This window comes from Ictalurus punctatus, chromosome 27, assembly GCF_001660625.3.
Source record: "Ictalurus punctatus breed USDA103 chromosome 27, Coco_2.0, whole genome shotgun sequence".
Lineage (NCBI taxonomy): Eukaryota > Metazoa > Chordata > Actinopteri > Siluriformes > Ictaluridae > Ictalurus > Ictalurus punctatus.
In genome coordinates, this window is record NC_030442.2 from 19,197,501 (window position 1) to 19,210,000 (window position 12,500).

The window sequence follows — 12,500 nt, forward strand, 5'->3', positions numbered from 1 at the left end:
CTTCTGTCTCTTTTCTGTCTCTCTTCTGTCTCTCTGTGGTGAGCGAGTTTTAATGACTCCGGTAGAATCTGTGTGAAGTACGTAAACAAAAAACTGGCATCAGCTCGCACGCTTGAGTGTTTTGTGTACTTGTGTAGAGTATGTAAAAGGCCAAACAGCTGTGCTTCCTCTGTATTAAACCCCACTGGCTCCACTTTCTGGACAAAACGATGAATAACGGTAAAGTTTGTCTGTAAGCGTAGCAGATGAGCGCTAGGTCAGATTATCCTTCACACCGTGAGCACGTTTCCTTTACAGCAGAGCGCATCGAATTAACACCAACTCTGACTTTATTTGATTCATTCAACAAATCAAAACAGTGAATAAATAGTGTGATAAAACTCACTTGCAACTCGTCTCTGAATCTGACCCCAAAACATGCAGTAAAATAAACTAAAATACTGATTTAACTTTATGCTTTTTACTTTAGAATCTGAACACATGTTTAAACCCTTTGCTGAGTCTGTGTCCAGCGTCTGTTATGAGCTCCAGCTCCGTATTACACTTTAGCGCCGGCTTTTTGACACAAAGGGTTCAATCACAGTTTTAATGCGCTGCGCAGTGTGCTATCTAACCTGCTTTACCTGGAGAGTTTCCTCTGTTTTTCCATAAGTAGAAGATCAGAGTGGCCACAATACCGATGACTCCACCTCAAACACAACAGAGACGTTTCACTTAGAGTGAAGAAATATCTACGTTCTCACCCAGTAAGGTCATATTGTTGTAGTAAGTTATTCTGGTGTAATCTAAAGCTTTAAATGTACAATTTCCAGCATGCAACATCGATAACTGTGCCTTTATACATTTTGTGAGTTGCTGGCAGATTCCACATATAATACCTGTGTATTACAGACATGTTCTACACATCAGAATGATCAGCGCTGCTTAACTGTTTCCCCCAAAAACAGATGAAGAAGACCCACACGCATGTTTCTGTACCAAAAGGGTTTTTTTCCAGGTATTTCTGTGACGTTTGTGAGATGAATTTGAATTTAAATTTGAATATAAGATCATAACAAATCAAGTTTAGTTCATGTTTTAAGGCTGAAAATGAAATAATTGTAAAAGTGTAATGTTTTACCGATAATTAATCCTGTGGAGAACCCTGCTGTGGCTGTGATCGCAATTATCAGTGCCATGGATGAATCCATCGTGCACGTCTGCAGATAAAAATGAATTGATCAGTACAAGACTGATGTAAAAAGGCCAAACTGTTCATATTTTCAGAAAGTCACGGTGTTCAGTGTCATGAGGAAGCTGTGCATTATTCTACATTCTGCTCTTTTAACTACACAACATGCCTAAACCTGCTTTCTTTCATTTCACAAACATTACGCAGATAGTTATTACAGTTATATTATAGATATTTATATTATTATTATTTATTATTATTAATTAATATTACATTAATAATAACAATATTACTACTACTGATGATAATAATAATAATAATAATAATAATAATACTTGTAAAGGAACAGTTCTCTCAGTGGTACAGGTCCCAGCGTATAGGACGTGAGTATGGATTAAGTTGCCTGAGCACTCAGGAGTAATAAAGAGAGGGGGAAAGGTTAGTGGCTTATCACAGGTATGATCAGCATCTGAATAAACATCTCAGATTCTTGCTAAATACTTTAAAAGGAACGTAGTTCAACCTCTTTGAAATGTCATTAGATGATGCCATGATGATTTATTGGCGAGAGAGAGAGTGAGAGAGAGTGTGAGTGAGAGGGCAAGAGAGAGAGAGGGTGAGAGAGAGAGTGAGAGAGAGAGAGGGTGAGAGAGAGAGTGAGAGAGAGTGAGGGTGAGAGAGAGAGTGTGAGTGAGAGGGCAAGAGAGAGAGAGGGTGAGAGAGAGAGTGAGAGAGAGTGAGGGTGAGAGAGAGAGTGAGAGAGAGTGAGGGTGAGAGAGAGAGTGTGAGTGAGAGGGCAACAGAGAGAGAGGGTGAGAGAGAGAGTGAGAGAGAGTGAGGGTGAGAGAGTGAGTGGGAGTGAGAAAGAGTGAGAGAGTGAGAGGGAGTGAGAGAGGGCATGAGTCGGAATGCTCAAAACAACACATTCCATGAACACAGAACACTGCTATCTGCTCTGATACACAAACATCGTGACACAGACTACAGACCTTCAGAACTGAGACACAGACATTTCCATAGAAACTTTCACTAACCCTAGCTAACTGTTACTAATAATTCATCTCGCAAATAATAATAATAATAATAATAATAATAATAATAATAATAATAATAATAGGGTGAAATAAAACTGAACTTGGACTAGATGTGGATTTGTTTGTCTGTAATTATCCTAAATTCATTCGTCATTTATCTCCATCTCTTCCTCTTCATTTTCAGAAATTAAAGCTCTCGCGATGCGAGTGTGAAGGGGTGGCGCAGGAGCGTAAACGAGTCTTCAAACGAAAGGGGGTTACCAAACTGTTGCTGCTCATAATTTTAAAAAGAATTTGACATTTCTGATTATTTAAATGTAAATGATCAGCTCTCCGGGTCTCTCAATGTCTCTCAGGGTTTCTCCAGGTCTGTCGGGTCTCTCAGGGTCTCTCCGGTTCTGCTTGGCCTGGCCTGTAGATACACCTCCTGCTGCAGTACATGACTTAAATAAATAGGCAGCTGAAGTGCCGAAGAGCTGCAGTAGTGTATCTGGCAGTTGGTGTTCACAGCCATCTAATATATAGAATAGAGCTGAGGGTCTGAAGGGACATACGATTCCTCAGTGTGTTAGAGAGAGCTCTGTGTACTGCAGACACACTTTATAAACCTCATTAAACAGTCAAGCAACTGGAGGGGATCTGTCTGTTCCTCCGCAAAAGCCTTCAGAGCAGACAGGAGGTTCTGTGGGTCACTGTACATGGAGTGTAGAACATCACTGGAATGCAATTTTAACTCCTCCCACTGATCTGTTTGAGATTCTGGACATGGAAGGCTCCATGGAAAGCCAGCATGTGGCACAGATCGTAATTATCAGTAAAGACAACAGACAGCCTTGTATGTCTCTCTGCTCTTTGGTGAAATAGAGAACCAGTGATCGGTTTCCACGACGTGGAAGTGTGTCTTTGGAGGCAGAGCTTACAGCGAACTGTAGTGAGTGACACGCACGGCAGATGAGGACCAGATGTTTTAAGTCACTCTCTTCCCAGAGTTTTGTACACACTACTGTCATCACAGCTGCATTATCTGTGCCAGGTCAAGCAGGTTCTTCCTCGAGGCCACACTTCCTAAGAAAAGCTAGAACTGCTCTGGCTATTGATCTTGTACCCCTCCCTCCAGCTCAAAAAGGCCAAGGTAAAGGCCACCAAATTCCCCTTGTGCTGGAGGTCAAGAGTTCAAACCCACGGACCTTCACCTGCTGTACTGGAACAGGTGGAGCCATCAGTGTTCAGATACTTAATGAAATTAAAGTCAGATTTAATGTGAGGTTATAAATACAACAGAAATAAGATCGCACTTGTGACACTCGTTAATCAATCAGTATTAATTACCCAAGATTAATTCATCTGTAAAATAACACAACTGAGTCGGGGTTAAATAATACACACAGATTTATTCAGCATCTACAGTGAACATGAAGGAGGTAAACACCAACACTGATGCCACCTGGTGTTCTGAAGTGGTATACAACCAAATAGAAGGTATGGTGGGTGTGTTCCAATTCAGTTTAACTCTCCCCCTCACGCACTAATCTCAGATAAGAACTAAATCTAGTTAACAATCGAGGTGATGTGTAAACAGCTGATTCACTTCTGTACAGTGTGTGTGTGTGTGTGTGTGTGTGTGTGTGTGTGTGTGTGTGTGTGTGTGTGTGTGTGTGTGTGAGAGAGAGAGAGAGAGAGAGAGAGAGAGAGAGAGAGAGAGAGAGAGAGAGAGTGTTCCTGCTGAATCACACACTCCTGAGGGAGTGATGAGAGGAAGAGGAGGTTATTGGAACACAGGCTGCATGTCTAATCACAACTTAATAAATTACAACACAGAAGTATAAAGAACTAAACCGTGTGTGTGTGTGTGTGTGTGTGTGTGTGTCTCTCTCTCTCTCTCTCTCTCTCTCTCACCCACCCACCAAAAATAAACTTCTTCCATGTTCTGAAGGCCTCTGATAGAGAATCTGCTGGCGAGTTCTCCCTGTAGAACCCACAGTGTGATCATCAGGAGGTTCTTCACAGGTCAATGGTGCCTTTGGTCTTGAATTTTTTGGCCGATCTCTCACTGGAGCGGAGCTCGAACTTACTGCCGTAAATATGAGCGACAAAATCTCCCATCTCCACACTGAACACACTGTTCCTCTTAGGAATGACTGCGCACACACACACACACCTGACTATAGTGATGTCATGAAATCGAAAATACACACAATCATCACGTCTCACAGATAAAATTATTTTTTTAAAAATGAATCTCACTCTTCAGTCTGTTCTCCTTCGTGATGATCTTAAATACATGTTTCAGCTCCTGCACCAGGATCCCTGTGGAGCCCACGTATGAGGGGCATTTAGAGCGAACAACTATGGACACACACACACACACGACGGACATGAACGAGTGTAAACACACACACACACACACACACACACACACACACACAGCGAAGGTACTCTTAGATGATTAGATTATTAGTATTGAAATGTTCCATCTAGCACATGCAAGGGTTCTTCAGTGGAACTCTTAAAAGGTTCTAACGTAGATTATTTCTCCTATTAGAAAAGTTTATCAGTAGAAACTTCAGACATCTGAAGAACTCTACTGTTCTAACAGTTTATTAAAACACACACACCTGTTAAAACAGCACCATGAAAATCTGCCTTCAGGAGTTTCTGCTGCATCACCTGTGGGTTACTGACACACACACACACACACACACACACACGCACAGTAGTAGAACAGTTCAGAGTGAACAGTTCAGTGTGTATGTTATGTTCTGGTCAGTTCCTCACCTGTCTGGTCTGAGGCCGTTACACAGGTCAGTGATGTACTGCTTCCACAGATCATGCAGCGGCAGGAACAGATCATACCTGCGTGTAAAACACTACATTACACATGGAGGGAATAAACAGGTGTGTTACAGTCATGAGTGTGGTGATAAAGTCATGACACACTTCTGATGCTCAGGTTTCAGCTGGAACACTCTCAGTGCTCTCTTCTCTTTAGCGTTCAGTCCTTTAGCCTTCGTCTTTGTCCCTCTCCTCTTCCTCTCCCGAGCGAACTGCAGCATCACAGCTTTATGCTTCAGCATGTCTTCTGCCTCCTTACATCTCAGGCGAGGAACGCTGCTGTTCAGGAAAGCCCTGGTGAACTTCTCAGCAGCTTCTCTATGCTGGGACTGAGAGAGAGAGAGAGAGAGAGAGAGAGAGAGAGAGAGAGAGAGACACTTCATGTAACCATGGAAACGACTCCCCTTATTCACTAAAGACAAATCTAAACAGAACAGTAACAAAAATGTTAAAGATTGTGCATGTATGTGTGTGTAAAATCCCCCCAGGACTCCACATTTCCATAACAATCTTCCATAAAGGCCCAAAACACTGAAACCAATTTTACTGAAATTTTACTGTGTGTGTGTGTGTGTGTGTGTGTGTGAGAGAGAGAGAGAGAGAGAGAGTTGTATGAAAAAATCACACACACGTTCAGCCAGTTTTGTTTGCAGGCCTGAAGCACTGCTGGTCACACTAAGTGTATGGGGGCTGTGTATCCCTACACCACCGTGTTTCACAAGTGCACTAAGTAGTGTACACTCTGCAGGTTCTTCTTTTTTTTTTACAAAGACATCTGAAGGAAGTGGGACAAGGAAGATTAGTTTGATTTTTTTGTTTTGTAGAGAGAGAGAGAGAGAGAGAGAGAGAGTGTGAGTGTGAGAGAGAGAGAGAGAGAGAGAGTGTGAGTGTGTGAGAGAGAGAGAGAGTGTGTGAGAGAGAGAAAGTGTGTGTGTGTGTGTGTGTGTGAGAGAGAGAGTGAGAGTGTGTGTGAGAGAGAGAGAGAGAGAGAGAAAGTGTGTGAGAGAGAGAGAGAGAGAGAGAGAGAGAAAGTGTGTGTGTGTGTGTGTGTGTGTGTGTGTGTGTGTGTGTGAGAGAGAGAGAGAGTGAGACATGATGTAATATTTTGTTTGATTTTAACGGGTTTAATTTTTGATGTAATGATAAAACACTTCAGTCACCTGAACTCCCAGCAGTTTGCTTTCAGCAGGAGGAAGTCTGGACAACACCACATCTACACCACAACACACAGAAAGAAAAAGCTCGACTCTTGTTATTAAATCACACGTGGACAGGATTAACTGAGATTATCAACCAGTTAATATCTGATATATGACATGATCCGAGATGTGAAATTAGATCTAATTCCTGCTTACTTACTTTCCATTTCCGGTTCTTTCTTTTACACTCAATCCCGAAAACAGAAAAGTCAAATACTCAAAACAAAAACAGTTCCGCTGGTTTAAGACACACTTCTCTCATTCTCTTCCGGGATGCAAACTAACAAGTCCCACCTTCTGCGCTTCGATTGGCTGATTTCAAGACCAGCATAACTTCGAGCCAATAAGAGAACAGGATACATGACAACATTCACCAACGCGTCCGACCAACCGGAAATATTAATCTCATTTATACATTTAATTATTTTTAAACAAGTAATTTCCTATTAGAACATGATCATAGTGTTGTAATAACAAGAACACGGAAAGCATGCTGTGAATTTTAGCAGTGAAGTCTTCGTCTTTAAAAGCAGTCAACGCAAAGCCCCGCCCCTAACATAACCGGAAGTAGATTTCTATTGGTCGTCTCTGCTCTACCGGGGAAATTTTGAAAATACAAGAAGAGAGCGGATAAACAGACTTCAACATCCGTTCGCTGTCAGTGTGGAGGAGTAATCCCACTGTTCCGCTCATATTTACACATTTAACTCTTTATATTTATAATTCAAAGTGTTTAATCTCGCACGAAGGGATGGGAGACGTGAAATCTGAAGAAGACGTGAAGCTCGGTTCGGAGGAAATGGAGTCTGAACCCAAACACAAGAGAAACGCTAAAGGTCTGGATTATTATTATTATTATTATTATTATTATTATTATTATTATTAAACACAAAAGTGCCCAGTTTCTGTTCAAAACACTTATCAATAATAAAATACCATGTAATGAGCGTTAGTTAGTTAAAGCTGGTCTCATGGGTCAACGCCCTGTTATGTATTAAACTTTAAACACGCCATTATTTATAAATAAACCTGTAAACACTGAGTTTAATAATCAGTCTAATCTAAAAATAATAATAATAACAATAATAAAAACTATTATCGTTGTTGTTAATATTATTATTATTATTATTATTATTATTAACATTAACATGCATGAATGAGAGAATGGAATGATAAAGAGAATGGAATGAAGAGGAAAGAGTAGAAGAAGACGTGAAGTGAATGTAGGTTATTGTATTAATCCAGAAAGGATTGTTGTTGCGTGTCTCAGGTTTTCTGTATTCTTTATTTGTTTGTTGTTTGTGGCCTAAAACCAAATGATTTATGTATATATTTTTGATTGAATTCTGGGAAGCATGTTTAATATTAATATTGCTCCCAGCCGTGTGGAATTTCTCAGACACAGAAACTGGTTTTCTGTGTGTTTAGAAGCTCAGGAGTCACCAGAGAAAGCAATTTATTTTAGTTTTAAGTCCAGAATATGCAGATGTGAGTGATATTAGAGACTTTTGTTCTGACTTTATAAGACAGATGTTAAAAGTCACAGTTTGTGATTAAACAAAGATATTCCATTGACTTTGTGTCAGAATAGAAGTGTGCGGTGTTTTGATCTGCGCAGGTGGTGGATGTTTGTTTGTGGTGTGTAAACGCGTCAAACAGATGCAGGAGGAAGTGAAATAATTACACACAAATACAAATAAATGTCTAAACAGATATATTTATGGTCCACTTCCTGTATTCTCACGTCATCACTTACTTTAGTGCTGTTTCCTAATGAAGAGGAGCCCCATCATGATGATGAGGAGGAGGAGGATGAAGGTGATGAAGAAGATGATGATGATGACGATGATGATGATGATGACAGTGGTACAGATCACCTCTCTGTGGATGGTCAGTCCTGCACTCGCCTGCAGCCGGCTGAGCCGATGGGGAGCGGAGGATTACCTGCCGTGTTCCAGACCAACCACCTGGTGTTCTACGAGAGGTTTAAAGCCTATCAGGACTACATGCTCGGTAATCAGCACTTCATCTCATGCTTTATATGCAGAAGTGCTGCTGAAGGTAAAAGGGGTGAGAGAGTGTGTGTGTGTGTGTGTGTGTGTGTGTGTGTAACAGATATGTGTGTGTGTGTGTGTGTGTGTGTGTGTGTGTGTGTGTGTGTGTGTTGTAGGTGACTGTAAGCCGTCAGAGGTGAAGGCTTTCACTGCTGATTACCTGGAGAAGGTGGTGGAGCCATGTGATTGGAGGGCTCTGTGGCACACTGACGTGTTTGACGTGCTGGTGGAGGTGAGTGAGACGTGTCAGAGTCACGTGATGACGTTATGAGGTGGTTAGAATAATGTTCCTGTGTGCATGTTGTCATGGTTACACCGTAACCGCTTAGTTCATATACAACCATTTAGTGTAATAACACCTCAGACCAGCAGGACAGAAGTCTCATCACATTGTCCCCTGCCTCCCCCGCCCCTGCCCGCCCCGCCCCTGCCTGCCCCTGCCCGCCCCGCCCCTGCCCCGCCCCATCACACACCCTGTTTTTATTTTTGTGGATTTAATTACATTTAAAATGACAAAAAAATCTAGTCTGAAACCTGCTGTAGTCCTGTGTGATATGTGTTTTATAGTGTGTGTGTGTGTGTGTGTGTGTGTGTGTGTGTGTGCGCGCGCAGGTGTTGGATGTGGACTATAAGGACATGAGAGCGAAGGTGGATGTGGTCGTCCCGCTGCAGTGTGAGGCTCGAGGCTGTGAGCTGTGTGAGGACTCCATGAAAACTTTACTGGAGGCCACCATGAGCAGAGTTCCACTGCAGGAGCTCAGCGTGGTGTATGACCCGTCTGGAGACTTCGACCAAACCGCACTCGCTCTGGAACACCTCAGGTTCAGTCTCATTCAGGATTCAGCTCCATCTCACACTCCCTCACAATCCTTTTAATCAGAATAGTAATGAAAGTGTGTGCGCCTGTGTGCGCACGCGCGCCTGTGTGCGCGAGAGAGAGTGTTGTATGAAAAATCCACACACATGTTCAGCCTGAGTTTTGTTTGCAGGCCTGAAGCACTGCTGGTCACACTGAGTGCATTGGAGCTGTGTATCCCTACACCACCGTATTTCACAAGTGCACTAAGTAGTGTACACTCTGCTCTCTCTCTTTGTCTCTGCAGGTTCTTTTACAAACACATCTGGAGGAAGTGGGACGAGGAAGATGAGGATGATGAGTTTGATTATTTTGTTCGCTGTGTAGAACCTCGACTCCGACTGTGAGGACACATTTCTCTCTCTCTTTTCCTTTCTTTATTATCTCTCTCTGTGTGACATCACTGCACAAATTGTGCTTTTTTTTCTTTTTGTCTGTTTTTGTGTCTCTAAATTCCTCATTGTTTTCACCATCACGTCTGTAATATCAGTGAAAATATTTCCTGTTGGCCAGCAGGTGGCAGTGTTCACCAAATTATTAATTTATTTATCTAGCATAGGAATAAATCTCTCTCTTGCTCGCGCACTCTCTCTTTTTCTCTCTCTCTCTCTCTCTCTCTCTCTCTCTCTCTCTCTCTCTCTCTCTCTTTTCTCTCTGTGTGTGTCTCTCTCTTGAGCAAGGTGACGTTCAGGCTCTTTCAGATGCTTTGGAGATATTACAGAAAGCATCATTGCAGAAGTAAACTGGGGCAGGAGTGAAGTGTCTTTGGGCCAGTGTCATATCTCTCTGCAGTTCTCACCTGGTGTCCCACTGGAGATAAGCAGACTTGATCCTGGTCAGTACCTGGATGGGCAACCACCTGGAGAAAACTAAGGTTGCTGCTGGAAGTGGTGTTAGTGAGGCCTGCAGGGGGCACTCACCCTGTGGTCAGTGTGGGTCTAATGCCCCAGTATAGTGAAGGGGACACTATACTGTAAAAACAGCAGCGTCTTTTAGATGAGATGTTAAACCGAGGTCCTGACTCTCTGTGGTCATTAAAAATCCCAGGACACTTATGGTAAAGAGTAGGGGTATAACCCTGGGGTCCTGCCCAAATTCCCCCACTGACCCTTCTCCATCACCCCCTAATAATCTCCATCTCTGAACTGGCTATATCACTCTCCCCTTTCCACTAATAGCTGGTGTGTGGTGGGAGTTCTGGAGCAATATGGCCGCCATCACAGCATCCATATTGAGGATACTCACTAGTGCTGGTTGAGGAGATCCCCAGTGACTTTACCCCCCCCCCCCCTCCCCCCCCATACAGTGTAAAGTGCTTTGAGTGTCTAGAAAAACGCTATATACATGTAACTGTAACTGAGACAGGTGAGACAGGGGGATAAAGTCAACTACCTGAAATGGAGGACAGATGGTTTAAAAGTTCTGGGTGTTTATGTAGCTACAGAGGAATCTCAGAAGAAGCTGAGGACGGATGGGAGGAGAGAGTTTGTTCTGGATTGTATAAATGGAAATAGCCGCTACCCCAGCAGTCCTACAGGGGACGAGTTCTTGTTGCTAACAACCTGGTGGCTTCTGGATTACGTCCTCAAGCCAACAAACGACCTTGTTGTGGACGTTCAGAGGAGACTGGTAGACTTTTTCTGATCTGACCAGCACTGACTGCAGCAGCTGTGCTTTACCTCCTCCAGTACAAGGTCTGGTGACCTTCCATCAGAAATGACAGCTTTTCGTTTATGAGCAGCACAGAGACTCTTGTAGCAGGAAATTCTCCCTCGGACAGTCGCAGCTTGAGCTGGGTTCAGGAGGCCAGGTGGGATGGGTCTGGACACACTGCTTCTTCTGATGTTGGAGAGCTTTGATCTGTCTGGTGTTGGACCTTTTTATCAGTTTGTCCTCCAAGCCTGGAAGATCTTCACTATTCAGAGAAGATTTCTCTCCAGGAACATGGCTGTATGAGGAACCACTGCTCAGTAACCCTTTTCTGATCGCAGTGCTCTCTTCAGCAAGTTTACGGGTTAAGTTGATGGCTGCAGGTTGAACTGGGATATCTGATGTGCTGAATAAGATCAACCTGTTTGGTGGAAAGACTCCATACAGTGACGGTCATTTACTTGCCTTCACTTCGTTGGGCTTTGGTCCTAAATGGATTGCTTTCTGGTTCATGGAGAGATGGAGGAAGATCTTTATTTCCAGCACTGAGGTGGAAGAAACATGAGGAACATGGACAGCTCTTATTATTTTTAACTCCACAGCTGGGAATCTTTCAGTCAGTCAGAAGAAGGTTCCCCTGTGTGAAGGCGTCTCCCCTGTGTGAAGGCGTCTCCCCTGTGTGAAGGCGTCTCCCCTGTGTGAAGGCGTCTCCCCTGTGTGAAGGTGTCTGGAGTAGTCTCTACTCTGTGGTCTGAACTGCTTGGAGTGTCTTATTCCCTTAGAGACAGATGGAGGTGCCTGTCCAAGCCTCCACCTGATAAGCATACAGCTGACCTCCAGTGGAGGAGTTTACATGGTGCAGTAGCTGGAACAGTGTCCATGATCGGAAACTACGTTCCTCCAGGACCATGCTCTACACAAAATTACACACTAACTATGAGTCCACCCAGAACTAAACAAGACCTACACATTCTACATAAAGTGCACTAAAGAGAGTGTACACTTGTAGTGCACATGGAAGTATGTGAGATGTCCTGCTGTTCCCTAGTTTCTGGGTGTTCCTCAGTTCCTTACGTGCCCTTCTCTCTCGTTTTTATCCTCCTGAGGATGTTTCTACATGTCTCTGTGTTCATGTTCATGTTTCCTAGTTTCTCTTGTGTGTGTGTGTGTGTGTGTGTGTGTGTGTGTGTGTTTTGCAGATATTATGACATCCTGGAGGACCGTGTCCCTGCCGGTCTGGTGGAGGAGTACCACACACTCCTGCAGCGCTGCACACACACTTTTAAGGAGTTCTCCAGCCTGAGGAACGTCCTGAGCAGCGACTCCGACTCGGAGCTGGACAACGTGTCCATGGTGGAGGGACTGCGCATGTACGAGCGCATGGAGACGCTCAAACGCAGACTGCGCATCATCGAGAACCCACTGCTCAGGTGTGTGTGTGTGTGTGTGTGTTTTCATAGTGCACAGAGCAGTGTGTCAGTGTTAATTATTGAACAATCAGAAGGTCAGTGTTTGATAACAGCTGAACTCTGTTATTGTAGTGCACTCATACGCGTGTGTGTGTGTGTGTGTGTGTGTGTGTGTGTGTGTGTGTGTGTGTGTGTGTGTGTGTGTGTGCGCGCAGGTATGTGCTGGGTTACAGGATGAACTGTGGTCAGCAGTCGTGTCGTCCTAAAGGTGAGCGTTGCGGTGGAGGCCGTGTGG

The 12,500-nt window shown here is 43.6% G+C and overlaps 2 protein-coding genes across 3 annotated transcripts in view; one reads left to right on the plus strand and one right to left on the minus strand.

The window, feature by feature from the left end:
* Positions 1-3,576: 3,576 nt before the first annotated feature.
* pop4 (POP4 homolog, ribonuclease P/MRP subunit) lies at positions 3,577-6,530 on the minus strand. Its single transcript, XM_017458612.3, has 7 exons — positions 6,397-6,530; positions 6,198-6,250; positions 5,143-5,366; positions 4,981-5,058; positions 4,821-4,882; positions 4,450-4,551; positions 3,577-4,343 (listed from the first exon to the last, which is right to left on the minus strand). Exons 1-7 carry the CDS (start codon positions 6,401-6,403, stop codon positions 4,207-4,209), a joined length of 663 nt encoding a protein of 220 aa, XP_017314101.1. The 5' UTR covers positions 6,404-6,530; the 3' UTR covers positions 3,577-4,206.
* Positions 6,531-6,840: 310 nt separating this feature from the next.
* shcbp1 (SHC SH2-domain binding protein 1) overlaps positions 6,841-12,500 on the plus strand; it is a 13,334-nt gene continuing 7,674 nt past the window's right edge. The window contains exons 1-7 of one of the 2 annotated variants that reach the window (XM_017458611.3): positions 6,841-7,072; positions 8,016-8,249; positions 8,407-8,522; positions 8,903-9,111; positions 9,394-9,489; positions 11,996-12,226; positions 12,421-12,500. The exon at positions 12,421-12,500 is cut by the window's right edge and continues 98 nt beyond it. In XM_017458611.3, coding sequence (XP_017314100.1) covers positions 6,988-7,072; positions 8,016-8,249; positions 8,407-8,522; positions 8,903-9,111; positions 9,394-9,489; positions 11,996-12,226; positions 12,421-12,500 — 1,051 coding nt within the window. In that variant the 5' untranslated portion in view covers positions 6,841-6,987. Of the gene's footprint in view, positions 7,073-7,997; positions 8,250-8,406; positions 8,523-8,902; positions 9,112-9,393; positions 9,490-11,995; positions 12,227-12,420 lie in introns of both variants that reach the window. The other variant, XM_017458610.3, reaches the window with a different exon arrangement.

Coding starts and splice junctions, on each gene's coding strand:
- pop4 (XM_017458612.3), bottom strand. Junction 4,552..4,820: donor TCATGGTGCTGTTTTAACAG/GTGTGTGTGTTT, acceptor GTGTGTCCATAG/TTGTTCGCTCTAAATGCCCC. Junction 4,344..4,449: donor GAAGGAGAACAGACTGAAGA/GTGAGATTCATT, acceptor GTGTGTGCGCAG/TCATTCCTAAGAGGAACAGT.